The sequence below is a fragment of the Ascidiella aspersa genome, chromosome 2 (assembly GCF_963924565.1).
Source record: "Ascidiella aspersa chromosome 2, kaAscAspe10.2, whole genome shotgun sequence".
Taxonomy (NCBI): domain Eukaryota; kingdom Metazoa; phylum Chordata; class Ascidiacea; order Phlebobranchia; family Ascidiidae; genus Ascidiella; species Ascidiella aspersa.
The window spans coordinates 22,349,145-22,376,041 of NC_139448.1; the positions used below are offsets into that span (position 1 = coordinate 22,349,145).

The 26,897-nt window shown below is 35.5% G+C and overlaps 2 protein-coding genes and 2 pseudogenes across 2 annotated transcripts; 1 reads left to right on the top strand and 3 right to left on the bottom strand.

Moving 5' to 3' along the window:
• Positions 1 to 414: 414 nt before the first annotated feature.
• LOC146164330 (putative RNA polymerase II nuclear localization protein SLC7A6OS) lies at positions 415 to 15,861 on the bottom strand. The gene is made up of 3 exons (XM_083382261.1): positions 15,157 to 15,861; positions 14,992 to 15,099; positions 415 to 1,519 (listed from the first exon to the last, which is right to left on the bottom strand). Exons 1-3 carry the CDS (start codon positions 15,843 to 15,845, stop codon positions 1,252 to 1,254), a joined length of 1,065 nt encoding a protein of 354 aa, XP_083238387.1. The 5' UTR covers positions 15,846 to 15,861; the 3' UTR covers positions 415 to 1,251.
• Positions 5,688 to 6,774, bottom strand: LOC146164331 (uncharacterized; annotated as a pseudogene).
• On the top strand, positions 9,158 to 11,024 carry LOC146164332 (uncharacterized). The gene is made up of 5 exons (XM_083382683.1): positions 9,158 to 9,173; positions 9,340 to 9,476; positions 9,586 to 9,821; positions 10,120 to 10,174; positions 10,248 to 11,024. The coding sequence occupies exons 1-5, from the start codon at positions 9,158 to 9,160 to the stop codon at positions 11,022 to 11,024; spliced, it is 1,221 nt and encodes a 406-aa protein (XP_083238809.1).
• On the bottom strand, positions 11,370 to 14,394 carry LOC146164333 (uncharacterized; annotated as a pseudogene).
• Positions 15,862 to 26,897: the final 11,036 nt, after the last annotated feature.

Sequence of the window (26,897 nt, forward strand, 5' to 3'; positions counted from 1 at the left end):
CTTTTATGTGCAGTGTTGCATTTGCTCACTTTTGGCAAAAATATAAGTTTTGGACACAACCTGGGCAGTTGACAGAACTTTGTTAAGAATGTTAAACATATGAGAGAGTTTTTTTATTATAATGTTCACATGTTAGAAAATTGTTTGGGCTATTTTTTGCTGTGATTGTGGGCCCTGTAGGGTAGATTAAGATTAATCCCTTCCCCAAACAAAATCGAGGATAAATAATTTAATAAAAATATACTAGGATTCGCTATTCTGGATTCGTTATTCTAGATTCGAAACCTATTATTCTAGAATACCTTGGGATTCTACTTTGAACATCCCTAGCGACAATAACAGTTTTTAAATGTTGTACTGCGCAGGTGCACGTCGGCCTCTACCCCGAGTCCGAATACAGCAAAACAAAGAATCCCATGACCGCGGCCCTGCATGTATAGTATATTGCGCGATGACACATAATTGCTGAACTATTATCAAAAACAAAAACGCACATCGTTTAGTCACGCGTATAATAGTGGGCTGTAAGAGTATAACAATTTAGTGAACGACTAATTTAGAGGTACCGGTAAGCAAAATATCGAATTCAGTAGTAACAAATAGTACCACAGAGGATTACCGCGTGGAGAATTTTTGCTACACCAAAGTACACCGGGTAGCCTGCTGTGTGGCCAAAACACAGTAAATCTGTATAAAATTAGGCACAAACAGCGAGGGGTCCATACAGGAGGTAACCAGGCCATGTCCCTAACTTTTTTTTATTTTTATATTCATCCCATATTTTTTTCAAAAATTTACGGGGGTTTCAAATATGCATTTAGGTCAATGCAACAAAACATATACCACACAAAAAACAAAATTAAAAAAACAAACAATACTAGTAAGAATAGATAAACTGCATACAGTAATGGGCAACGGTTACGCAAAATGCATTTTTAAAACATCTACTATTTTGGCAAAATTTGCTATTGAATAAATTTAGGTAAACATAATATGGCATTCTCTGTAAACACTCCACACTCACAATTTAACAACCCCTGATTTAAACAGAACCTGGGCAGCTGCATGTTGTTTTTCACATTATGAAATATAATAAGATGTAACAAATTATGAGCTACCTATTTAGCATCATTTCACAAAATAGTAGTATAAACAGTTGCATTCATGATGCAGAACCAGAAATGGTAATCATTTACGTTCAAAAATGCAATTAGTACAGGAATAAGAAATAAATAAACAAAATTCATTAAATTACATTTCTTCACCAACAACATTATCAACATCAAAGTTATCTAGTTGATAATCATTTACGTCACCAACCATATCATAATTTAAATCGTCTCCATAATCTAAATCACTTATACCATCATTATTAATAACATCATCTACATGACTTGTAAAATACGAAGTTAAATTGTCATCAAGATCGTCATCATTATGTCCAATGTTCTCGCAGTCATCAGATTCATATCGGTCTTCTTCCTCATCCAAAAATAATCGCTTCTCTTCATCATCAATACTATTTAAAGTATGCAACACACTAATTTGTTATGGAAGTAGACAAAAAAGGCACATTCCTTGGAAATGTCACGATGACGCATGCAGGCATTTTAATCAAACTTTTTTTTTAATAACAATGGTATAATTAGGAATTGTTGTTGAACCATGACATGGGTTGTTGTTTTAGTACAACTTATTACAATTACTTTTTGTAACCAAAGGGAAGTAAGCAGCTCAAAATTATTTGCATAATATATCCGGAAGTAAACAAGATATCGATTAAATATTTTTACACATTACTCAAAGCAACCTAAGCTATCCAGCAATCAGACTTAAAAAAAAAACACATTAAAATATTAATATTCATGTAGGGTGGTTCAGATTATGAACTTTTTTAAAAAGCTTATTTCATCAAAGTTTTTCCTGTGGTCTGGATCTTTCCAATAGAATTGACAAAAAATTGGCAAAATTAGGTCATGTTTGTATTGTCAATGCGTTCAAGTTTTTGTAGACAAATCACCAACATTTTGGAATTCCCCAATTGCAAAAACTTAATTTGCTCTATTTTAAGGAAACAATGTGAATTAATATCCCCCGCAGAGACCTTTCTGAGTTGGTTTTGGCCCGCGACTACAAAAAGTTTGCCGACCACCATGACAAAAAAATAAAAAGTTGAAATTTTAAAAATATAAAAAATATTAAAAAAATACTTCTGCAGATTAAACCAACACCAAAAGTTTACATATGTCTAGGCCTAAAGACTGTAGTATAAAATTCAAAACTCAAATTTAAAACATACCACTTAGACAACATAGTATTACTTTCAGCATTACAAAAATAGTTAATTTAATAGAGGCTTTATAATTATTATCAAGGTACAAATATAAATAAACTTGTTTAACATTATCAAAATGTGATGTTTTTTCATATTCACTGCATCATGTAAAACTTGTTTGTTACTTTGTTACTTCACTACTAAAGCCCAAACTGTTTTGTTGATAGTTATATTTGTATACAAGAACTTTTTGTCAGCATAAACTGTAATGAGAATACCAAAGTGCAGTAAGATCATCCAAACCTTAACTTAACCCAAACCTGTCAAAAAAGGGATTTAATGCATGGTGTAGCGTCTCACTCACGCTTTTAGGGATTCAAACGGATTTATTACGCTGCTGTCAATTACGCCGCACAACTTCAGCACACGCTAGGTAGAATCATTATGTACACAACAGTTCATGTAACAGACGACACGAAATGGTAACCGGCACATTATAAAACACTACATCCCTCCCCTTTTACTTTAAACATCACGACAAAGAAATTAAACTCAAGTACATGACAATATTACACAAAATCACGAAACCGCACTGGCGTTACAATTTGTCGCCCAGAGCGACTTCGTGTTCCATCAGGCCTATCAGAATTCGGGGAAGAGCCTTCCACGTCGACCAATGGTGGTACATGGGGAACATCCTCTGATTCACTTTCGTCATTGACATACTTTCGCAGAAATGATGAATTTCTTTTCATTTCCACACCCTCCTCATTCTGAATTGTAACTTGGCCACTTTCTTCGCCGACAACTATTTTAGGTTCCGGATCAAAATTGGTAGAAAGCTTGTTGGTTTTGGGCTGCTTCACCAAAACTTGATCACCAACTTTTATTCCAGAGGAAATTGCTCTTCTTTTCTCGTCAGTGTATAGTTTTCCTTTTAGCTTGTTGCTCCAGTCCCTGTCATGAAACTCCTCTTCGGTCACCCTTGGTTCTTGACAAAGCTCCGGAAGCTTTGTTCGCATTTCACGACCAAACATTAAATAATATGGAGAAGCTCCAGTTGATGACTGTGGTGTTGATCTGTACGCCATTAAAAATTTGTCCATCTCAGCCTTCCAATCTTTGTGTTCCGAATGAGCCACACGGATTGCCTTCATTAAAGTTCTGTTTTGCCTCTCCACTTCTCCATTAGCCTGAGGCCAAAGTGGAGTTGTATGGACATGTTCAACACCATTTTCTTTTAGAAAATCTTCAAATTCCTTAGAAATGAACTGTGGGCCATTATCAGTCCGAAGTGAGTAAGGCATACCGAATCGTGCAAACATTTTGCTTAGCGCTTGTATTACACAGGAACTTGTAATTGACCTCATAATTACCACTTCATAGAACCTGCTATAATAATCCACAACAACAAATATGTTGTCTCCACTTGGTAAAGGTCCCAGTATATCAGCTGCACAATCCTGCCATGGTTGACTTGGAGGTAGGACTCTTGCAATTGGTTCTGGTCTGCTGTACTCACTAGTTACTTGGCATCCATGACATTTCTTACACAGGGTTTCTGCATCTCTATCCATCTTTGGCCACCAAACTTTACAACGAAGCCTGTTCTTTGTTTTTACAATACCCTGGTGTCCCTCATGAGCAAGTTTCAGCACAGCTTGACGCAAACTACCAGGAATTACAAGTCTAGTGCCTCTAAGTATCAGGTTTCCATATATACTAAGTTCATTTTTCACATGTAGATAGCTTGGATTAACACATTTTGACCAATCACCTGTTTTTACACAATGTCTAACCACTCTTAGTTCTTCATCTTTTTCGGATTCTCTTTCCACTTCTTTTGATGACATAGCAACAGGTGTACTGTATTCCACAACTTGACCAATAAAGTCTTCAGAAACACTGTTGTCAATACAGCATGCTAAATTAAGCCTGGACAACGCATCGGCAATATTACTTTTGCCTGGTCTGTACACAACTTTAAAGTCATACCCTTGCAGTCTTAGCACCCAACGTTCAATACGTGCTGGAAGCTTTGATGACTTTGAGTAAATAAACTGAAGTGGTTTATGGTCAGTCTCTAATTCAAACTTTTTTCCGAACAAATACAAATTAAACCGCTCACAAGCCCAAACTAAAGCCAATGCCTCTCGTTCTGTTTGGCTGTATCTTCTTTCCACATCAGTAAGACTCCTTGATGCATAAGATATAACCCTCCATTGACCACATTGCCACTGAGTCAAAACTGCACCCAATCCATATGGAGAAGCATCTGCAATTACTCTTGTTGTGCAGTCATTGCGAAAATAGGCAAGGGTGTCTGCTTTGGCAATTAAATCCTTTAGTCTTACAAATGCAATGTCCTGGGCCTTGCCCCATGTAAACTTGACACTTTTCTTTGTTAAATCCAAAATGGGTCTTGCAATTGAAGACAAATTCGGGATAAATCGTGCAGAATATTGCACCAAACCCATAAATGATCTTGCTTCACTGGCAGTTTTGGGAGGTTCAGCATTCTTGATTGCTGCTATTTTCTCTTCACTTGGATTAATCCCTTGCTTGCTTAAATCATGGCCAAAAAAAGTAAGTTTAGCCATACGAAATTTGCACTTTTTAGCATTCAGTGTCAAACCACAACGAGACATTTTATCCAACACAGCATACAACCTCTGATCATGCTCTTTTCTTGTACGCCCATGTATAATAACATCATCTGCAATGTTTGCAGTTCCTTGACATCCCTTCAAGATATCCCATATAATCTTCTGATATTTCTCTGGGGCAGAGTTTAGACCAAACATTAGTCTAGTGTACCTGTACAATCCCTTGTGTGTGATAAATGTGGTGATATGCCTACTGTGTTCATCAAGTAAAATTTGATGAAATCCCCTCTTCAAGTCCAATTTACTGAAAACAGTACTTCCATTAAGTTCATACAGCAACTCTTCCACTGTGGGTATTGGGTGTCTTTCCCTTACAATAGCTGTATTAGCCTGTCGCATATCCACACACACTCTAATGTCACCATCAGGTTTAGGAATTACCACCAATGGAGAAATCCAACCAGTAGGCCCTTCAGGTGCTTCCTCGATTATCCCCCCCTTTAACAGCTCTTCTAATTTTAATTCCACTTTTTCTCTCAGCTGAAATGGAATTCTTCTCACAGGCTGTGCCACAGGTTTAACTTTATCATTGATGTGCAACTTCAACTTGTATTCCTTCAACAAACCAATTCCAGAAAACAGTTTTGGAAATCTGGACAAAACATCATCATACACAGAGTTCACACAACTTGGCCCCAAGTGTAGTAATCCTAACACTTCTGCAGTATGCTTTCCAAGCAAGGTGTGACCCTTTTTTTCTGTGACAATAAAATCTGCCTTGCACTCTTGAAGACTGTCTTTAGATTTCACCTGGGCTGTAAAAGTTCCTAAGGTAGCAAGAGGCCCTTTACTGCCATATGCATACAACGTCTTGGCAGACTTTCTGGTTTCTGCTTTAATTTTCTGCTTCTTCAGCCATTCCCATGTATCCTTGTCAACAATATTTGCTGACGCCCCTGAATCAATCAAAATATTTGGCAAGGTAACACCACCAATTACCAGTGTCACTGTATAAAACTCTGTTAGAGGTTTTAGACCAAAAACAAATCCATCACCATCTTCTTTCTCTATTCCATTTTGTACAGTGTTATTATTGGAACGCCTTTCAAAAGGACGATGTCCCTCTTCACCATTATATTTTGATGGCTGGAAACCATTGGACCAACACTTTGATTTAAAGTGTCCAACTCTACCACATTTAGCACAAGCTTTTTTTCTAGCTGGACATATCATATCTTTCTTAAAATGTCCCTTTTGACCACAAGCAAAACAGGTTTTTACTTCTTTTCTTGATGTTGAAGCAACCTGACGTTTTCCAGGCTTTTCAATGTAGTTGACTGTCTGGCTTCCCTCCATCACTTTTGCTTGAGAATTCACAGCTTCAAATGCTTTGGACATTGACAACACATCTTTAAGGGTAAGTGTATCTCTCTCCAGAAACTTTCTACGTAGTGCATTTGAGTGACATTTATCAATTACTTGATCACGAATTTGGTCATCTGTCTCATTTCCAAAATTACAAGTAGCTGCACTTTGCCTTAGTCGACATACAAACTGATCAACTGATTCGTCATTTGTTTGATGCAATTGACGAAACAAGTGTCTTTCAAAAGGTATGTTGCACTTTGGCATAAAATACTCATTTAAAACAGTTAAAGTTTCATCATAGGTCTTATTGTCATCTTCCTCGTTTACTAATGTATAGTAAATTTCCTGCACATTCATACCTGCAGTATGTAGCAACAGTGCCTTTTTCTGAGCGCTACTCGTGATTCCCTTTCCCACCAAGAATAGATTGAAAGCTCGTTTCCAACGCTTCCAGCGTTGAGACAAACCATGTGCATCGTCTTGAACATCGAACGGTTTCAGTGCACCAACATCACTGTTTGACATTCCCACGAGGGCAGGATTCCCTTCCATTACCTTCCGAAAGTTCCACAATCAACCCAAATGTTGATTAAATGAATGAAAAACAGATCCTCGTCGCCAAATGTAGCGTCTCACTCACGCTTTTAGGGATTCAAACGGATTTATTACGCTGCTGTCAATTACGCCGCACAACTTCAGCACACGCTAGGTAGAATCATTATGTACACAACAGTTCATGTAACAGACGACACGAAATGGTAACCGGCACATTATAAAACACTACACATGGCACCACAGTTTATAATTTGACGAGTTAAGATATTTTCATGTTTGAATATGTAGTTCACAAAGTATTTAAGGCAAATTTTATATTCATTTCAATTTGTCTTAATTTTCTTTCATCATCAGCCCATCATTGTATAACAAAGTACACTAGATAACGTACAATGGTTTCCCATATTTATCATAATTTGCATTTGGGTTAAATATGAGGAGATAAAGATTCAACAATACTAAAGTTAACTAACAGAAAAATTATAAAGGTAACAAGTAACAACTAAATAGTTGCGGCAAATACTGCCCATTTCATAAAAAAACAGTTTTTTTCACTGGTGAGCGTTTATTTTATTTTTTAATTTTAGAAACACCCAGGGGTGTACTAAAATATCAAAAAGGGGGTATCGATTTTTTAACTTAGAGATTTTTTTTTTCGACGTTAATGAATATTGACTTTAAAAAATCAATCAGACACAGCTAAACGTCCAGCAAAATCTACCCTTTAAGACGCAAAGCAAAGACCTACTTTCGAAAACGCTTAGTCTGCAACAATTCAGACATATAGCGACATTCTCGTCAGACTTTTTAGGGGCCCTTATATCCTGTATATATGTCAGGGATTGTGTGTTATCCGATAAGGAAACCCCAATATACATGGTAGAGTTTGATTTGAATACCTCTGGAATCAAATCCTAAGGATGTGATATTCTTCCTTGAACATCTCTAGTAGAAAGCTTAATTTTTTAAAGAAGAGCAGGCTTTAACATCTTATCTAAAAACTAGGCACTATACGCTGCTAAAACTGTAGCAAACACCAAGAGCGCCAAACACAGTGTGTCAATAATTACAAACACTTTTGGGAGTTTATAAAACTCCTATTATCTGTGACTGATTATTTTGTCTACAAGTTCAACTCAAAAAATAATTTCAATTGACCAATTGTTGTAAAAATGTTTTTCTGTCCCTATGTAGTTCCAACGGTTTCAAGCATCCATGAAATTACTCTATACACTCTATAAAGTAGACACTGCTACAAGGGTTTTGACATAGTTTGTCATTAAAACCAGTTAAATAACACTGCTTAGTGGTGACAAAATAATATTTGAAAAAAGTGAAAAAAAAAATTGTTAATTGGATACCAGATAAGGCTTGGTATAAAATTTGCATCTGATTTTGCATAACAACAATATTATTTCTTTAGTTGCATCGGCAAGGGATCAAAAATCAATAGGTTATGGACACTTGAGAATAGTCTAATATTGAAGCATAGACTCAAGGGAACATAAGTAAATTGACTCAAATTAATCAAGGCCAACCTAAGATGAAATGTTTTCTTTAAAATATAATATCACAAATTTGTTAAAAAAAATATATAGATAGGATATCTGTTAAGTTGGTATGTTGTAGAAAAACAGGTTTTATTTTGGTGTTTATTGTTAAAATAAAAAAAGATTTAAATTAATGTTTGGCAAATGTTGACTTTTTTTTTATTTATTTTTTCTTATATTTCTATTTTAAACCCATTTTTTTGTTAACAGATTAAGTGAAAATCGTTTACAAAATTGGTTTACAAATATAACTGTAATGAGTATTTCAAATGTTTTTAAATTTAGTTTTGGTGCTAGGTATTTATTATAAGCAGAGGGTTGAGAACAAATTAGAGGGCCACAAAGCATTATTTTTAATTTATAAATCTTTTTATAATATACTTTTTAGTATATAAGTTGAAAAACGCATTCTCGTTTTAAATGTTAACCCTGATGAGGTCAGCTGAGACAAACATTAATTTTACAAATGAATATTGGCAAAAAATTGCAAAAAGACCAATATAACAGTACATACAAAATTTATGCTGATTTAATAGGCCACTTGCAGCTTGCGGTCACGTGACTAGTTACCGCATAGCAACGCGTTACTGGAGAGCAAGCTAATCCAGTAGCTACTGTTAGCAGATACGCGTTACCGACAGATAGCATTAAGTTGATGGTTAAAACAGTTTTTTCAAACGAAGATGGTGATTTATTTACGTTTCACAGGTACATCATTCTTTTTAGTTTTCAGAAGTTGTTTGTGTGTTTTCATAAGTATTGAATATATACGATATTACAAGAAACTACAAAATCAAATTGTAATGGCGAATTTCAGTGGTAAGTTTGGTACATATTTCTTTGTTTAAATGTAAGAGCTTCTAAAAAAAATGTTCAGTTAAACATATGTTACATGATTGTATATGTATATATAGCCCTTGCTTTTTTAAGAAAATTATGCTATTTGTAGTGTTTGACTAATGTTGTCTTATTTACAAAATCCTAGCTCTAAGTCGGCAAAGTGAAGTGCTTCAAGAAGGCTCTTCAAACAAGCAACACGCTACCATTGATGTGAACCAAGATGCAATGGGGATTCACGGTATAATTCCTCATTGCGCTTTCATCGTTTTCCTGGGAGGGAAGGCAAAAACAAATTAAGGGCGCAATGGGTTGCAAAAATCAGAAGAGATGAAGATCCATTGTTTAAGGTATGTTTAGTTGATTGAACAAATTCTTGTATCTTCTTAATAAGCCTACTTATTTTTGGCTTTTTGTGTCGATAACAACAAGCACTCGGGTATGCTTTCAGCATTTTACTTTGAAAGATTATAGGCCGCCTGATAAGGCTGGCCGCCAACTTCTAAAGAAAGGTGTTGTGCCATCAGTTTTTGATTGGTCTAAAGAGCATAAAGCTCGAAGAAAAATTTGCCAACGAATAACAGGTAGGCCTATATTATATATATATGAAACTTTTTTTTGTAACAGAAAATTATAAATACAAAGATTTCTCTTAATGCATTTTGCAGTTTTATTAAGCATATCTATATATGTTATATGCATTACTTAGTTTTAGAAAACATTAGTAGAAATTGCAAAGCCAAAAAGGTCAAGTATGACAAGTGATACTTAATGTGCTTCTCAGTCACATCAACTGAAGATGATACAAGCTCTTATTGAAACGTCTTAATCAAGATGCTGTCGATCTACTCGACCTTTATGGCTTTGCAATTTATCATCAATCAAGAGAAAGATATAGTAAATTTCAAGGCTTTTTTACTTTTTATAGTGATGATGTACATGACTACGAGGAGAATATTGCACAGAAGAAGATGAAAGTCAAAGTGAGCTGTCAGATGAAATTGAAAGTCTGCAAGAAAAATTAAATGCAGCAAAAAATGAATTGGAAAAATGTAGAAAAGAAAATTAGATGTAGAGGTAGAATCCAAAAAAATTAAGGCAACGTTAATTGAAGAAATCAATCAACTTAAAAGGACTGCTGCTGAGCAATTAGCATTACATAAATTTGGTTTGGAAAGATTTTCTACGGATAATGACAGCATTAAGTTTTACACTGGTTTTCCAAGTTATTTACATATAAAATATTTGTTTGAGATTGCAAGACCCAGTGCAGAATACATGAGATACTGCTATGCTTCCGGTGAGAGGGAAAGTATACCAGGGTCCAGACATATGCAATTAATAGATGAATTTTTTGTGTTTATCATTCGTTTAAGACTGGGGTTACTCAAGCAAGGTCTGGCTGATCGCTTTCATATACATATGTCGACTGTGAGTCGAAAAATTACAACCTTGGCGAATTTTCTATACTTTCTTTTAGGAAGTCAGCCTGTTTGGCCCTCAAATAAATATGTTATAAGCAAAATGCCTGATGAGTTTTGTAAGTTATATCCATTAACAAGAGTAATTTTAGATTGTACTGAAATATTTGTGCAGGCCTCATCATCATTAGTATTGCAATCACAGATGTATTCGTCATATAAGTCAACCACCACCTTGAAAGGCCTGATTGGAATTGCACCGCACGGAGCAATTTCATTTGTGTCCTCTTTATATACAGGATCTATATCAGACAAAGAAATTACCAGATGCAATGGAGTTTTAGATTTGTTAGAACCTGGTGATTCAGTAATGGCAGACAAAAGGGTTCATAATTGCAGATTTATTAAGTGAAAAAGGGGTGTCCCTTAATATTCCGCCATTTCTTGAGAGAAAATCTCAGTTTTTACCACAGGATGTCCTTGTGACAAAGTCAATTGCTAAACTAAGGATTCATGTGGAAAGAGCAATCAGAAGCGTAAAAGAATGTATACAGTTGCATGTATTTAAACAAATTTCCAAGGGCCCTTAATTATAAAAATATAAATAACTTTTATTTTGTACATATTTATGTGTTTGTGTTGTTGTTAAATTTACCATTTTGGTTTTATCTGTCACAGGTTGTGCTTTCTTTTCTATTACATTTGTTATACCTGTTTGTGAAGTTTACTCATTACCAATGGCAATAAAAATACACATTTATTGCAAATAATAATCAAAGAAAAACAAATCGACTTTATCTTTGGCAAGTTGAAAGAACTCTGGGTCAAAAGTAATTCGGTCACATACATATACATTTTCATTAATAAAACTAATAAAATCACACCAGTCCAAACTGGTAAGGCCAAGTTGACATTGGACCTGATAGTAATAAATATGGTTTCTTTTTAGGTGGAATGCATCCATACCAGTGACCTTTTCTAAATAGTTGACTTTTTCAAAATTACTTCTACCTTCTTGAACTACCTTAACTTCAAGTAATCCAAAAGGATTATTTCCTGTGTGAATGGCATCTAAGTCATAAACTTTCCTATCTGGGCTGCACCCTAGCAAGCCTTTGGATGGATGATGAGACCAGATGGAAACAGGTTTACCTTATCATTTTTACATTTTTTGGCATATCTCATAGCAGCTTTCGCTTCATATTCAATACCTATTTCATTGCAGCAGTTAAAATGTTTTTTTCTGGATTTAGTTGCTTTTTTAGACTGTTAAAATTCCTAACCTTTTTGCCACAAGGCCAAATTTACTAGCTGTAATTCTTTTTTTTCTTTGCAAATGCCATAGGAAACTATCTCCCTGAGTGATTGTATCTTCCTGAATATTTAGGCTTCCTTCTGTGCTGACATGAAGTGACTGGAATGACTGATGCTTGTCTTTGTCCAAGCACGAAACAAAATTATTGCTGAACCATTGCCCTGAAGATTCTATTGGAAGTTGAGGAAAGCCAGTGCAGGAGAAATCAGTTATAAGATACTCCTGGGAAAGACTTATTTCCTGTGTGAAATGGAATCTAAGTCATAAACTTTTCTATCTGGGCTCCACCCTAGCAAGCCTTTGGATGGATGATGAGACTAGATGGAAACAGGTTTACCTTATCACTTTTACATTTTTTGGCATATCTCATAGCAGCTTTCGCTTCATATTCAATACCTATTTCATTGCAGCAGTTAAAATGTTTTTTTCTGGATTTAGTTGCTTTTTTAGACTGTTAAAATTCTTAACCTTTTTGTGACTGGAATGACTGATGCTTGTCTTTGTCCAAGCACGAAACAAAATTATTGCTGAACCATTGCCCTGAAGATTCTATTGGAAGTTGAGGAAAGCCAGTGCAGGAGAAATCAGTTATAAGATACTCCTGGGAAAGACTTATTTCCTGTGTGAAATGGAATCTAAGTCATAAACTTTTCTATCTGGGCTCCACCCTAGCAAGCCTTTGGATGGATGATGAGACTAGATGGAAACAGGTTTACCTTATCATTTTTACATTTTTTGGCATATCTCATAGCAGCTTTCGCTTCATATTCAATACCTATTTCATTGCAGCAGTTAAAATGTTTTTTTCTGGATTTAGTTGCTTTTTTAGACTGTTAAAATTCCTAACCTTTTTGCCACAAGGCCAAATTTACTAGCTGTAATTCTTTTTTTTCTTTGCAAATGCCATAGGAAACTATCTCCCTGAGTGATTGTATCTTCCTGAATATTTAGGCTTCCTTCTGTGCTGACATGAAGTGACTGGAATGACTGATGCTTGTCTTTGTCCAAGCACGAAACAAAATTATTGCTGAACCATTGCCCTGAAGATTCTATTGGAAGTTGAGGAAAGCCAGTGCAGGAGAAATCAGTTATAAGATACTCCTGGGAAAGACTTATTTCCTGTGTGAAATGGAATCTAAGTCATAAACTTTTCTATCTGGGCTCCACCCTAGCAAGCCTTTGGATGGATGATGAGACTAGATGGAAACAGGTTTACCTTTTGCATTTTTACATTTTTTGGCATATGTCCTAGCAGCTTTCGCTTCATATTCAATACCTATTTCATTGCAGCAATTAAAATTTTTTTTCTGGATTTAGTTGCTTTTTTAGACTGTCAAAATTCTTAACCTTTTTGTGACTGGAATGACTGATGCTTGTCTTTGTCCAAGCACGAAACAAAATTATTGCTGAACCATTGCCCTGAAGATTCTATTGGAAGTTGAGGAAAGCCAGTGCAGGAGAAATCAGTTATAAGATACTCCTGGGAAAGACTTTGCTGATAGAGCACACTTCCTTTTGGAACAGCTCCAAACTTAGTTGCAACAAACTGCATCTGACACAGCTTATTAACCCCTGGAACTAAGGAAGCTAGGAGTGGTTCAGGCTGCAGACCACAGAAATGTTCTTTGGTGAAAGTACTGTATGAACATGATGGTGAATACAAAGTGCTGCTTATAAATTTTAAATAATTGGCTCCAGCTTGTGGATTCTTAACGAGCAAGTCTTGTACTTCCTTATTTTTCACTGGGGAATACTCCATTGTTGCTGCTAACTGGTACAAGAAAGGTTGTCTGGCATACTGTTTAAGTTCAGTTGTTTACAGTGAGCCATGTAAAAAAATAAACCTACAACATGATTGCAAAAGCCACTCATTCCAGCAACACATGAACATTGTCCAGACTTCGATTTGTTTACGTGTGTTACAGACGCTTGTAGGTTATGCGGTGGCTCATTTTTTTTCATTGATTTGTAACATTTTGCAAATACAGTTGCCTCCTCTTCTGTGTAGCTCACTGCAACATACAAATACATATGTTAAATTATTTTATTGTTAGGCTACTTTAATTTACTAGGACGTGATTACCAACTTTTAATTTAAAATGTTTCTGATCTTATAACCTGTATGTGAAACAAATTATAAAAGCAGCCTGCTTTAAAATATTAACTTAACCATTCTGTGAAATGTTTTATAGTAAAGCAATGAAATATGGTACGGTTATATACTATTTGGTTGACTTACACTTCATATCATGTAGATACCCTGGCTCAGCAAAAAAATTATAGGCCTTGTTAGTGTTCTTACAGCCCGACTTGACCCGAGCATATTGTTCCACTTCGGCAAATGTAATTGGCGGAAACAACGTCAAGTCTGTCCTCCCAAGAGCTGGAACATACACATTATATATATATACTGCTCTAAATTTGTCATACGAAGTGAAAGAAAAATAACCTTACCATTAGAACTCATTTTACTGCAAAGTTCTTTCTTCGAAAACTTCACCAATCAGAATCCCAAAATCAGTTTGTATTAAAAAATTGTTTGGTAATATGTTCCTAACATTTAAAATTTGAAGAGTAATATTTAATCCAGCACTCAATAATATGGTTTTGCTCATAAAAATACAATCCATTTTGTATATATTTTTTATTTTGTTATTTTGCCGCTAGGACACCGGAAAAACTTAATGGTTTAGATAACGAGAGCATAAATAGTTGGAAAAGGTTGATTATGGGGATTATCTGCTGTAGGATAGACTGCTCCCGCTTTACAGAATTATAAATAGGATTTCCATTCTACAACAACATCAACTGAATGCTATCTGTCGGTAACGCGTATCTGCTAACAGCAGCTACTGGATTAGCTTGCTCTCCAGTAACTCGTTGCTATGCGGTAACTAGTCACGTGACCGCAAGCTGCAAGTGGCCTATTGATTTACTGATACATTAATAAGCATTATTAAAAACATTTAAAAACTAGCAATAAAATCACTGATACTATATAGTTAGGAATTGTTTAGATTTTATTGTTTTTACATGAAATTACAAGATATCAACTTTTAATTACCTATCTTCATCTGGATAGTCATTTTTCCAATGGTCTTCATCATTACTGTCTTCATCTTCATGGTAGTTTGTTAATTTTTTTTCAGTGTTATAACATAAGTTGAGATCTCTAAAAAAACAAGTTTTTTTGTTTTGTAATTTTTTATTTATTTTTCAATATTCTTACCTACAAGGTTGGACATATAGAATGTCTTTCACATTCCATTTTGCTTGAGTTTTTTGACAATAGTATAAATCATAAACAAATTCAGTATCTTCAGATTCCGGTTCCGAAAAGCACAATTTTTCTTTTATCATTTTAACAGAGTTACATAAAACATCTTCATGGTTGACAAATGACTTTTTTGATTCCTGTTGTTCAACATCAAGCACTGGAAACATGGAAGACTGTGTCTCTTCAGGAACGCCATGCAATGTAGTAGCCGGGTGATCATTCAGACCACAAGAAACTGAATAACTTTGTTCCGAAATAGCTGCATTTACTTTGTGAAGTCCTGGATTATGCGAATAGGTTTGAAGCGGTTTATAACAACTGTTACCACTTTCAGTGGCTTTCATGGGTATTCCAACAATCGATCTTGTATTATCAATAACTTGGTTTGTTTTGTAAATACAGTTTACTTTGCTATGAAGAACAATAGCTTCTTTAACTTTTTTTTTCACATCTTCATCCATTTTAGCAGATAAACGGACTGTAGTTGCAAAACGAAACACATTTTCTTCAATTTGTATTATATCTGCCATACCACTGTTTCCACAAAAATGTTCATCAAGCTTCATTTTTTTACTTCCAAGCAGCAGTGCTTCTGCTGGTTTTGAAACACGTTTGCGCTTAACTCTGATTATAGTTGCCATTTTTATGCAAAACACTAAAGCTATAAAGAGTTAACAAAATTAGAGAGCTGTGTAAACCGTTTTTTTATTTATTATGTAGCAATGTTCAAAGTAGAATATTGAAGCTTTGAATTTGAATCCAAATAGGATTCATATCCAATTTTCCTGTTTAATTTGGGTAATTGAAACCAATAAAATTTATTCATTTTATCATGGATGGTTGGGTCTAATTTTACATGCGTTTGGCAAGTTTTGATAAACGCTTGTGGGGGTGGCAAAAACAATTCTGTGCTTACTTTAAATATAACAATGCAGTGCGGCGTGAGCAGTTTTCGTGCGATCAATTACTTTGTGTCTCATGATAACCTTCGCCTTATAATTGAGTGTCAATCAAGCGTTATTGGGCAAGCAACTAATGTGTTTTAATGCAAGGTGCAGAATTTGCAATTTCCTTAAATGCGTTTAGTTGCAAGAGTAACATTTTCTCATAAAATGCGCTGGGCTTGGACAAAATGCGCTACGGGGTTACTCAAGGTCAAAACTAGGCCAATATTCAGCAAGGTTATGCACAGTTTAATTGTGGAGTATTGCATACAAATTGCTGGAAACAGTAATTTTGCAGCACATTATTTGATTGCATAATAGATCAAACATGTAAAGTAGAACTGACACACAATAAGGTAACCGGGCTGAATTACTGAAAATTCTTTGTGTTGCATCAAACTTACTAGATAGGCAAAATATTAAGTTTTGGCAAACAATCTGGTATTTGTTTTATATTTTGTATTGTTTTTTCTAAAGCTATACATTACAGCTTACACAACTGCTTTAAATAGCATTTTTTTAGAATGTTGAAACATTTGGGAGATTACTTTTCTATTACAACACATGTTAGCAAATGTTGTGTGGTTAATTGCTGTCAATGTAAGGTATATAATGAATAATCCCTCCCCCAAGCGAAGTAGAAGTTCATAAATTAATAAAAAATATGCTAGGATTGGATATTCTGGATGGTTATTCTAGATTCAAAACATAATATTCTAGAGAACCCCTGGGATCCACTTTGAACATTCAAAGTGAGGTGAAGTAGAAATCAACCGATATCACATTTTTGCCAACCGATATGTTACGCCCCCTCGACCTGCGCACTGGGGCCTGGCCCCTGACCCCATACAGTTGCCCGGCGGGTCGTAACCGCCTAAGTTTGTGTTGTTTGCAAAGGTTTCTGGTCAGATATGCTACCTGTCAAGACCACAACTAAAATACCAATCAAAAGTATATTGTTACAATGTGCAGTAAAACGTTATCAAATAGCATTAGTGAACGTATATTTATTTTCAAGTTAATGTGAAACAGACAGCCGTGCCGCCTATTGCAGGGACTGTCGGCTAAGACTTCGCAAAAGACTTCTCTAGAGAAAAGCCCAAAGCCGCTAAGAAATGACATGTATATAGTCAATACGTAGGAAGAAAAACAACACAAAAGTTGGCCACTCTAAGGCAGCGGGGAGTCAGATGCCAGCAAACCAAGTGGCTTGTTTTGCAGAACGTGAGAACACCGCCCGCAAGACTGACAGTTATAGATCACGAGATTAAAGGTTACATGTCAAGTTTGAAATGAGGCGAACTGAAGCAGAAAAACTCAGGAATTTTACACACAACAATACGGAAAACTTTACATAATCAAATATGATATTATGCAACCAATAATACATTTGATTATGCGAAAGCTAGAACGCGCTAATCTAAAGCCTTAATTATCAATTCGTAATATATCTTAATATTAATATACACTCCAAGATTTGGCTTATGGCAATTAATTACTTTGGGTGTTTAACATGTTGATAAACACGTAACAGATACTTGATACTGAACGACAAAGTTTTTTTATTGTTCTTCTATTTTTGACAAATAATTCCTGTATAATCTTATTTATGAATGGCTTTATTGCATGCTTGAGCTATCTTTACAGAGTTGGTAAAAAAATGAGGAAGCTTATGTTAATTTGTGTCTTCTAAAAACGAGGAAATAACGTTTTAGTAAGTTTTAACCACAGTGCCACAAGCTACTAATTCAACAGACTTTTGGGTAGTTGTAAGTTTTGTATGACATACATGGATTTACCAAAAAAGTCTCTTTGCCTCCCTAGAAACAACAGCTTTAACTAAACTTTAATTTACACCTCTCTACATGAGCACACCAAAGCAGATGAATCCACTACTTAATGAGCATCAAATGGTAAATCCTCAGTGAAGTTTAATCCATGCGAATCTTAAAATCTTGGGCACTAAATGTTTGATTTTGTTGAGATATAGCATTAATTTATACTGATTTTTGTAATAACATTTCTTACCGATACTATGTAAACATGGTCGATTTTGAAGCCAGGCTCCATACAAATAGCGCAAGTAAACTACCAATACAACAATTATTTTAAGCTTTGTTTATTTCCTGAAAGTGAAGTGCAAAAGTTTAAAGATCTATAAATGTTATTATTATGTAACATACGACTATTGTGACAATTGTGTTTAATGTGCAATTATAATAACGTGACAAGTTGACATGAATTCCTCACTGAGGTGAAGTGCTGCATTTTTCTTGTGTCAAACAGATGATTTTTATGTGCGTAATAAATTAACGTTTTAGGCATCTACAATATAGAAAACATAAATATTTCAGGGCTACGCCTAGCCCCCTGGGGTTGTTTTTACACCACACCCGCAGAGCCCCTTGGGTTGGTTGTCGTGTCACATGCCCTATTACAAAATCATGCTACATGCCTGGGAATAGTCAAAAAAAAAAAAAAATCCTATTTTCCCCCAAGGCAATTTGCATTTGCTAGAACAGGGTGGTCCAAGGTTGACAGTATCGCGGGCAACAATATTTGTTGCATACTCTTGGCGGGCCACATAAAGCATGCTATATTTTCGTTTGGTCGAGGTATGAAAAGTTTAACGATGACGCCGCAAAGCATCGTCAAAAAGTAACGTCGAAGGACATATAAGGTCCACAAACTTGCTACCATTGTTGAACTTGTGCGCAAATGGAATTAAGTGATAAGAGACTGGCAAAAAGGTGCGCGAAGCGCGAAAAAAATTGCTGAAATAACTAGATTAATTTGGCTAAAATTGCATCACGGAGAGCGTCAGCTTTTAGTCATAGTGAAAACCTGTAAAACAGTGTTTCGCAACCTTTTTTGGCTTGCGGCACACTACGGAAATTTTAAATAGTTCGCGACTCCCTTGCTCGTATTTTTGCTGAGTCGTTAATTGTAACGTTACAATAAACGAGATTGCAACAGAACCCTTGCAATAAGATTGACAAAACCCCATTTTTGGAATTTCCAGGGCACCCCGGTTGAGAACCACTGCTGTAAAACAATACTTTCCAGAAGCGCGGCATATTTTATCGTTTATTTACTTTGAAGTGGAAGAAATAGTACTTTATATTGGGCTGTATTTTTATGTTATGCTCATTTAAAGACGGAAAACAAAAAGCAAATATAACTTATAAGTTCGCAAAACAGCCATTTTAAAAAGTCCCATATAGGATGTAGTGCGACTTTCAAACCAGTCTAATACATCACAAAAATTAGGCGTTTTTTGTCACCCCCTGGATTCGAACATAAGCCATAGTAATCTGGTTTATTTAATAGTGTGACCGGAAAAAATGTAATCATAATCAAACAATTACATTATGCTTGTTGATTGTTGGTCACTTATATTTCTTTGAATAAACCCTCAACTATACGCATTACAATAATTCAACAGTGTTCGCGGGCCATGAACAATGATGTCTGGGTTTGGACAACCCTGTGCTAGAACATAACAAATATAAAAAATTCCGGCGCTCTTTCACTATTGTACATGAAAAGTTAAAACAAAAATATAACAAAACAAAATAATACCACATCCACAACGCATATTGTTTGGGTTAGGGTTAGCGTTTGGGTGAGGGTGGGTCAAGTAATATTATGTTTATTATTAATAATAACTTGACCCACCCTCAACCAAACGCTAACCCGCACCCTAACCCAAACAATATGTGTTGTGGTATGCGGCATTTGAAAAAAAAAAATTTTTATTAATTTTTACGTACAATAGTGAAAGAGCGCCAAAATTCCACAACTTGCTTAGTTTTCTCTGGCTATACTCTTATCATGTTTGCTTTGACGTCCCTTTATGCGAAACATCTGTGGTTTTCAAGTAAAGTCATAAACCTGTGAGTGTCAGGGATGTTTTTAGGCAATAAATGTCACTAGCTTGGTGATATTTTACCTGTTATGAACGTTTTTTGCACCCCTGTGTTCTGAATCTTCACAATCACAACTTAATACTTTTTCTAAGGACTAGGTATGCAATTGACTAATTCAGGAGTACACACAAATAGCCTTAAATTGGGTGTGCCACTGCCAAATAATGCAGATTGGAATGATACCAATGCAACACGCCTTAAAAGCATAAGGGAATTTACTGCTCTCCTATTAAGCATTAGGGAAAATCTGTATGTTTTTCATTTATGCTGCATTACGGCCAAACGCCTGTCATAAAAATTGTTGGGGCGCTAGTCTACAATCCTACCACAGCGTTGAAACAATTATCAAAGCAACGCGCAACACTTAGGTTGGGGCGTCGGTTAGTGTTTGGGTGAGCGTGGGTCAAGTTCACCCTTCCCAAACCTAAATAATGTTCGTTGTGGTAGGATTCTAGACCAGCGGCAGCATCGACCTTTCTTCTGTTATTTTTATGTTAATATTAACAATAAAAAAACTGGGCGAAGTAAGCGCGCCGAAATTATTATTATAGAGCAACACCTTTTCAGCAAACACACTTTTAGCAAAAAATATTACAAAAATAAATATTCACAATTCATAAATAATAGTAGCCTACCCAATGTGTATTGTCACCAAAGAGATTATATAACCATGAGGACAAATCCTAGTGTGTTGCCGTAAGCCCGTAAGCAATGCACATGCATTCTACTTTCGACAGCCGTCACGGTCTGATGCAGACTAGTATAACATCATATTTGCCGAATAAAGCTCTTTGACGGAAACACACAATACGACCTAAAAAGCAACATTACCGAAAGCAAAACATCTATAAAACCATAGTATTAAGATCAACGACATAATACAACCAACTACGCAGTTATATCCAATACAGAATATTCATCTTATTTTAGTTACGTAAATGGGTGAAGTCGTTGGTGAAATACAGGCTGCAGAGTTGGGCCCAGGTTAGGGACTCGACAAAATCGCATATCTGACCGAACTCGGGTTGTTTTTAACCGACTTCACAGTCCTGGTTGCCAGTGCAAAACCAAATATAGAAAAAAAAATAATGTTTGGCACGCGAGTTGTTATTATTTGACATTATTCATAAAAAGGCCACACTGCATACGAAAGGTTGCCAAGCCTTGACCTAAAGGTCCTAAGCGAATAACGAAAATTATCCGGCGTTTACGGTAGACAAAATACAAAAAACGACGATTTGCGTTCGATTTTGGTTTCGCATTAGCTTAAGACAGTGATGCCAGTTAGGATTTTATAAAGCCACATCTGAAATTTGAAAAAAGTTTAGAAAAATTGCCTCAAAAAGAGGAATTCAATGAACAAGCATGACTATTTATTGCATTTTTTATTAAATTACGGAAAAACATAGGCATTTTAGAGTTTGTGGTAGATTTGACTTTTTGTTTTTTTTTACGCAAGTTTGGCTTTTTTTATTTTTGCCATCTGGCAACCCTGGCTTAAGACGCGTAACACAATTACTTGTAAAGCATGCCGCTTCTAGCAGTTTGTTAAACCGTGAAAAAGCGACAATATCACTTAAGGGGGTAAGAACTCCCACACCCCTGGATACGCCACTTGGTACAATGAATAATGTACAATATTTTTAACCTTTGTGGCGTCTGGGGTCATTTAAGATGTTTTATTGAGTATTTAAGACATTTATTTGAGTTGTGTTCTTTTCAAAATGTATAATAAAAAAATGTTGCTACTTTTTCACGCCTTTACCAAACACTCGCTGTCAATCTGACAACAAAGCATTTGGTGTTTCACACATGAATAATGTTATATCGTGACACATATTTCCGTTATAGATAAAAGTATTACACCTGTGTGAACGCGTTGCTGTAACAGTTCCCGGCTGCCAAAAAGGCTTTGGGTTATAAATCATTTCCGCTTTCTCGTGTCGCCTTTTCTCTTTCATGCAAACCTTCAACTTATATATGCGAAAGCTTATATCAATATAACCAGTCTTGTCTTAGTCAATAAACAGAATGGTTGCTGCTGCCGGCTAGCCCAGTACGTCCAGTAACCCAGAAGCAAAAGGTCGAGTGGTTGTTTTCTGAGATAAGGCTTAATACGAAGCAGAAGATGAATAATTATTTGAATAAGACTTTAACTTGAACAAGTGAAGTTAATTCATGAGGCAAAGACCCTAATGAGACTTGTAATTAACCCGCTTGCTTCAAATGATGCCCTCCGAGTGAAGGAACGAAGCTCAAAGAAAAGATGTGCCTTAATCTGTACGGACCACCTACAAACGACCGCCTGAAATCTGTCAATGACTTGACTTAAGTGCACTTAAGTCACTGTTTTTTAATGACTTGACTTCTTGACTTGACTTAAGTCTTTTGGGCAAATGACTTGACTTGACTTAAGTCCTTTGGACAAATGACTTAGGTTAAAATAAATTGTTTTAATTAGGCAATTATTTATAAAATTGCGTTATTTATCCCAATCTTTGCACATAACAATTTGCTTGTAATATGTTGCCTTAGTGTTAATTTTTTGCTTGAGTTGCTCATACTGGGAAGAGTTTGCCGGTTTTCATAATTTAAAGTTTTATTTATTTTTGACAAGGGCTGGACTTGAAGTTGACTTGCTCTAACTATGACTTGACTGGGACTTGACTTGGGCAACCGATGACTTGGACTGAGACTTGACTTGGACTTAAGTTATTTTACGAATGACTTGCCTGGGACTTAAGTCATTTCAAAATGACTTGTTTACAACACTGGAATACGGAACACTAAATATAAACAAGCGTTGCCGATGACAAACATCACCACCGTTCGGAATCATGGAAAACGCAATTGCACATGGATTTCACAATAACTGATTCTGCCTAGTTTATCAGGTGAAAAATCTATTATACTTTTAATAAAAATGAAATTATATATATAATAAAAAAAAAATATCGACTGAAAGGTCTGTAAATTGTTTTTATGCGACTTTTTTTCTTAAACATTTAAATGTGTCGAATTTTGCAAATCATGCATATATCAAAAAAGGTTTAATTTGTTGTGCGTGAAACAATTTTGTGTAATGTACAAATTGTTTCAAACAATTCGCGCGTTTGAGTTCCAGTTCAGGAAAATGTGAATCACATACGAAACACGCGTCAAGGCACGCGAGTCGGAAATACTTCGTAAAAAAAGCATAGTAATTCATTCATGCGCAAACTATATATGGTTTAATTCGTGTAAGGTCTTCAAACGCGACTTTAAGGATAAACCCTACTCACGTTTGTAATGTGTTAAATATTTTATGTAAATAATTTAAATGCATCGCTTACCTTAGTGCTTCCCGAATGCAACACCAATTAAAAAAAAATTAATTAAAATTAAAAATTAAAAAAGTCGGAAATCAAGGATTTCCTTAAGGCGCTCTACGGTTGTGTTCTAACCGCGTTTCTAACCGCATTTTCCCACCCTTAAACACACAGCGTTTCTAGAAACGGATTCGCAGATACTTTTAAAACGCAAGCCAGTCAAATTGACTAATCTCGAGTGTACACTGCAACGTCTGCATTATATTACTTTATTTCATGAACCAATCTGTGCAAGTAAGCGCAGAAACTTTCTAAATTACCAGGATTGCAAAGTACTGTAAGGACATCTGGGCACTATCAAAAAAATAGCTTGTTCATCTGTAATCTTACGCCGAAGGCGTGCCTGGCTTACAAGGCTTAGTTACCAACTCAATCTCTTTTGGTAAAGGCCAGAAATCGCGAATCCGACCAACTCCATTAGCGGTGTTTTTGCAAACCAGTGCTTTTCGACACCAGTACTAAATCCCACCTCTCGAAACGTAAGGCAAAATTCTACGTTTCAAGATAAATTTTACTTATCTTTTCAAAAGAATACATGGCACGGCATCAACCGATGTAAACTAACCAAGTCCTCACAAATGTATTTCGTATTACAAATTGCTTCCTTGTCACTAGTTTTATCGCTAATTAACGTGATCTCGCTACGTTGACCCTAATAACCTATTATGGTGGTTAATTCTACCATTTCCATGATAAGAAAATTACTCTTATCCGCCTAGGCCTATATGCGGCCGCAATCACAAAATGGTTGGAGAATTTACCTCTAACAACGCTTTACCTTACTCCAATAAACCAACAAACCGTATGAGTTGCCGCGCAAAAATCAAAATTATGAAACCAATTTCAATAAAAATGCACGTTGCGGGAGCACTAATTACAAATTTTTCACTTGTGTGAATTAATATAACCTAAATCGTTGCATGTATCGCCTATATATCCTATATAACGCAGACTGAATTATTATTAATCGCTATAAAATATTATGTCATTGTATTTAATCGCAAGATATGTGCAACGTGAGTAACTATATATTGCAATAACAAATTTGTCTCGAAATTTAAATATAACCTAAAGCGCCTATATATATATAAAAATAAAAATAACTAAAAATTAAATCAAAAACAAAATAAAACTAGACGGGGGTGCGGTTGTTGTATATTTTGTCAGGGGATATATTTTCAGGGCTTAGTGTTTATTTTCAATTTTTACTTTATATTAATTTTTTTTTTTTAATTTTTTTTTTAATATTTTGTATTGTGTACTTTATATTATATATTTTGTTTTTCATTTTCCTTAACTTGTTTCTGCAAGCAAAAACAGATATGGGCCGAAAACTTCCCCACTTAAAATATGCCTTTGATGCGAAAGTGGTTCAAATATGGCGTAGAATTTGGGGAATGATCGAAACATATATTTGATAAATAGAATTTACTTAGATAATGCATATGGCTATTTTATTAAATTTTGACCAGCTTACGTGTTTGAAAATCAAATATTATCATTCTCTTAAAGACTAAAAATGTTTTAACGCCTATGGTTTGCTATACTTTTGCAAACTTTCACTAGGTAATTTTTTACCATAGCTTGGTCCGAGCAATCACTGTTAAAACAGGCTTTAAATCTGTCGTTTCAAACAATATGAAAAACACTATTACGTGCCTAATACGCAAACTATTAAATCGAAAGTTTTGCTAGATAAGTTTAGGCCTGATGTTGGTATGCTGGTTGGAGCAAGATGCACAACAGGTGCTAACAGAGAAGCGTAGACTGCCTTAAGATTTCGCATTTAAACTTGCGGCGGTAAATACACCCTATTGACACTTAATTATTAGGCGAAGCTTATCGCGAAGTAATTGGTCGCCCCAAAAAATGCTGACGCCGCATTTGAAGCAAGCGCTATAAATGTGTCGCCGATATTCTGCCTTGAACATCCCTACTCGAAATGCTTCCCTCCGTTAATTGTACGGTGGGTGAAACTTTATTCACGGCCTTACCTCTTTGTGTATTACCGCGACAATACGATGAAATACGATTTGGAGAATATTGGAAACATCGCATTTGGAGAATATTTGCTATTTGCACCTGTTCTGTATGTTACTCCAATCCAACATATCTACACACAATTATAAGTTGTGTATAATAATATAATAACTTATGGCTTTGAAGCGAAGGGGGTTCAAATATGGCGTAGATTTTGGCAAATGATCGAAACATACATTTGATCAATAAAAATTTACGTAGATAATGCTTACGGCCATGTTATTACATTTTGGTCAGCTAGCATGTTTAAAAAGTCAATATTTTCATTCTCTCTAAATGATTTAACGTCTATGGTTTGCTATACTTTTTCCAACTTTTACTGTGTAAAATTTTACCATGCCTTGGTCTGAGCAATCACTGTTGAAACAGAATTTAAATCTGTAGTTTTGAGCAATATGCAAACACGTTTATGTGCCTAATAAGCCACGTTTTATATTGAAAGTTTTGCCAATTTAAATCCAATAAACGCAAGATTTATTTATTTATGACGCCATGTTATGACGTAGCTTTATAACGTCGTCGTTAAGAATGCGTTAAACTTAAGCTTTTTGTTGTTGCGGCCCTTGTATAATTATATTTGCTTAGACCTGGTGTTGATATGTTTGAATGGTGCAACAATTACAACATGTGCTAACAGAGATGTGTACACTGCCTGTAGGATTCGCATTTAAATTTGCGGTGGTAAAATATTTTGTGTTGTAAGAGCAATAGGTTTTTTTACTTAGAGAGGCCTCTTTATGAAAGGCAAGTCGCATGTGCATAGTTTTACTAGGCAAGCCACTTCCAACACAAATGTTGCACGCGCGGGACAATAGGGCGCAGCAGGGATGCCAGCAGCCGCCTCGTCGCGACGCGAGCTGGACAAAGCAAGCGAATGTGAACGAATTCTGTATGAAAGTTTTTCTGCTGCTAGATGGCTGTCGTTAGCTACAAAGTGCTAAAACGCAATATTTCAGTTTTTACCCCCCAAGCAAAGGCCCCTGGGAGTGCAGCCTCATAAACTTTTACAAAGCACCTACATACCACTCTACGCCATGTCTGAAAATTTGAAGGTTCTACGATGTCTACTTTTTCTATAAAGCTTCGGACAAAAAGCGGTCTGAAACATACCATAGGAAACCAAAAAAGAACTAGACGGGGGTGCGGTTGTTGTATATTTTGTCAGGGGATATATTTTCAGGGCTTAGTGTTTATTTTCAATTTTTACTTTATTTTAATTTTTTTTTTTTTTAATTTTTTTTTTAATATTTTGTATTGTGTACTTTATATTATATATTTTGTTTTTCATTTTCCTTAACTTGTTTCTGCAAGCAAAAACAGATATGGGCCGAAAACTTCCCCACTTAAAATATGCCTTTGATGCGAAAGGGGTTCAAATATGGCGTAGAATTTGGGGAATGATCGAAACATAT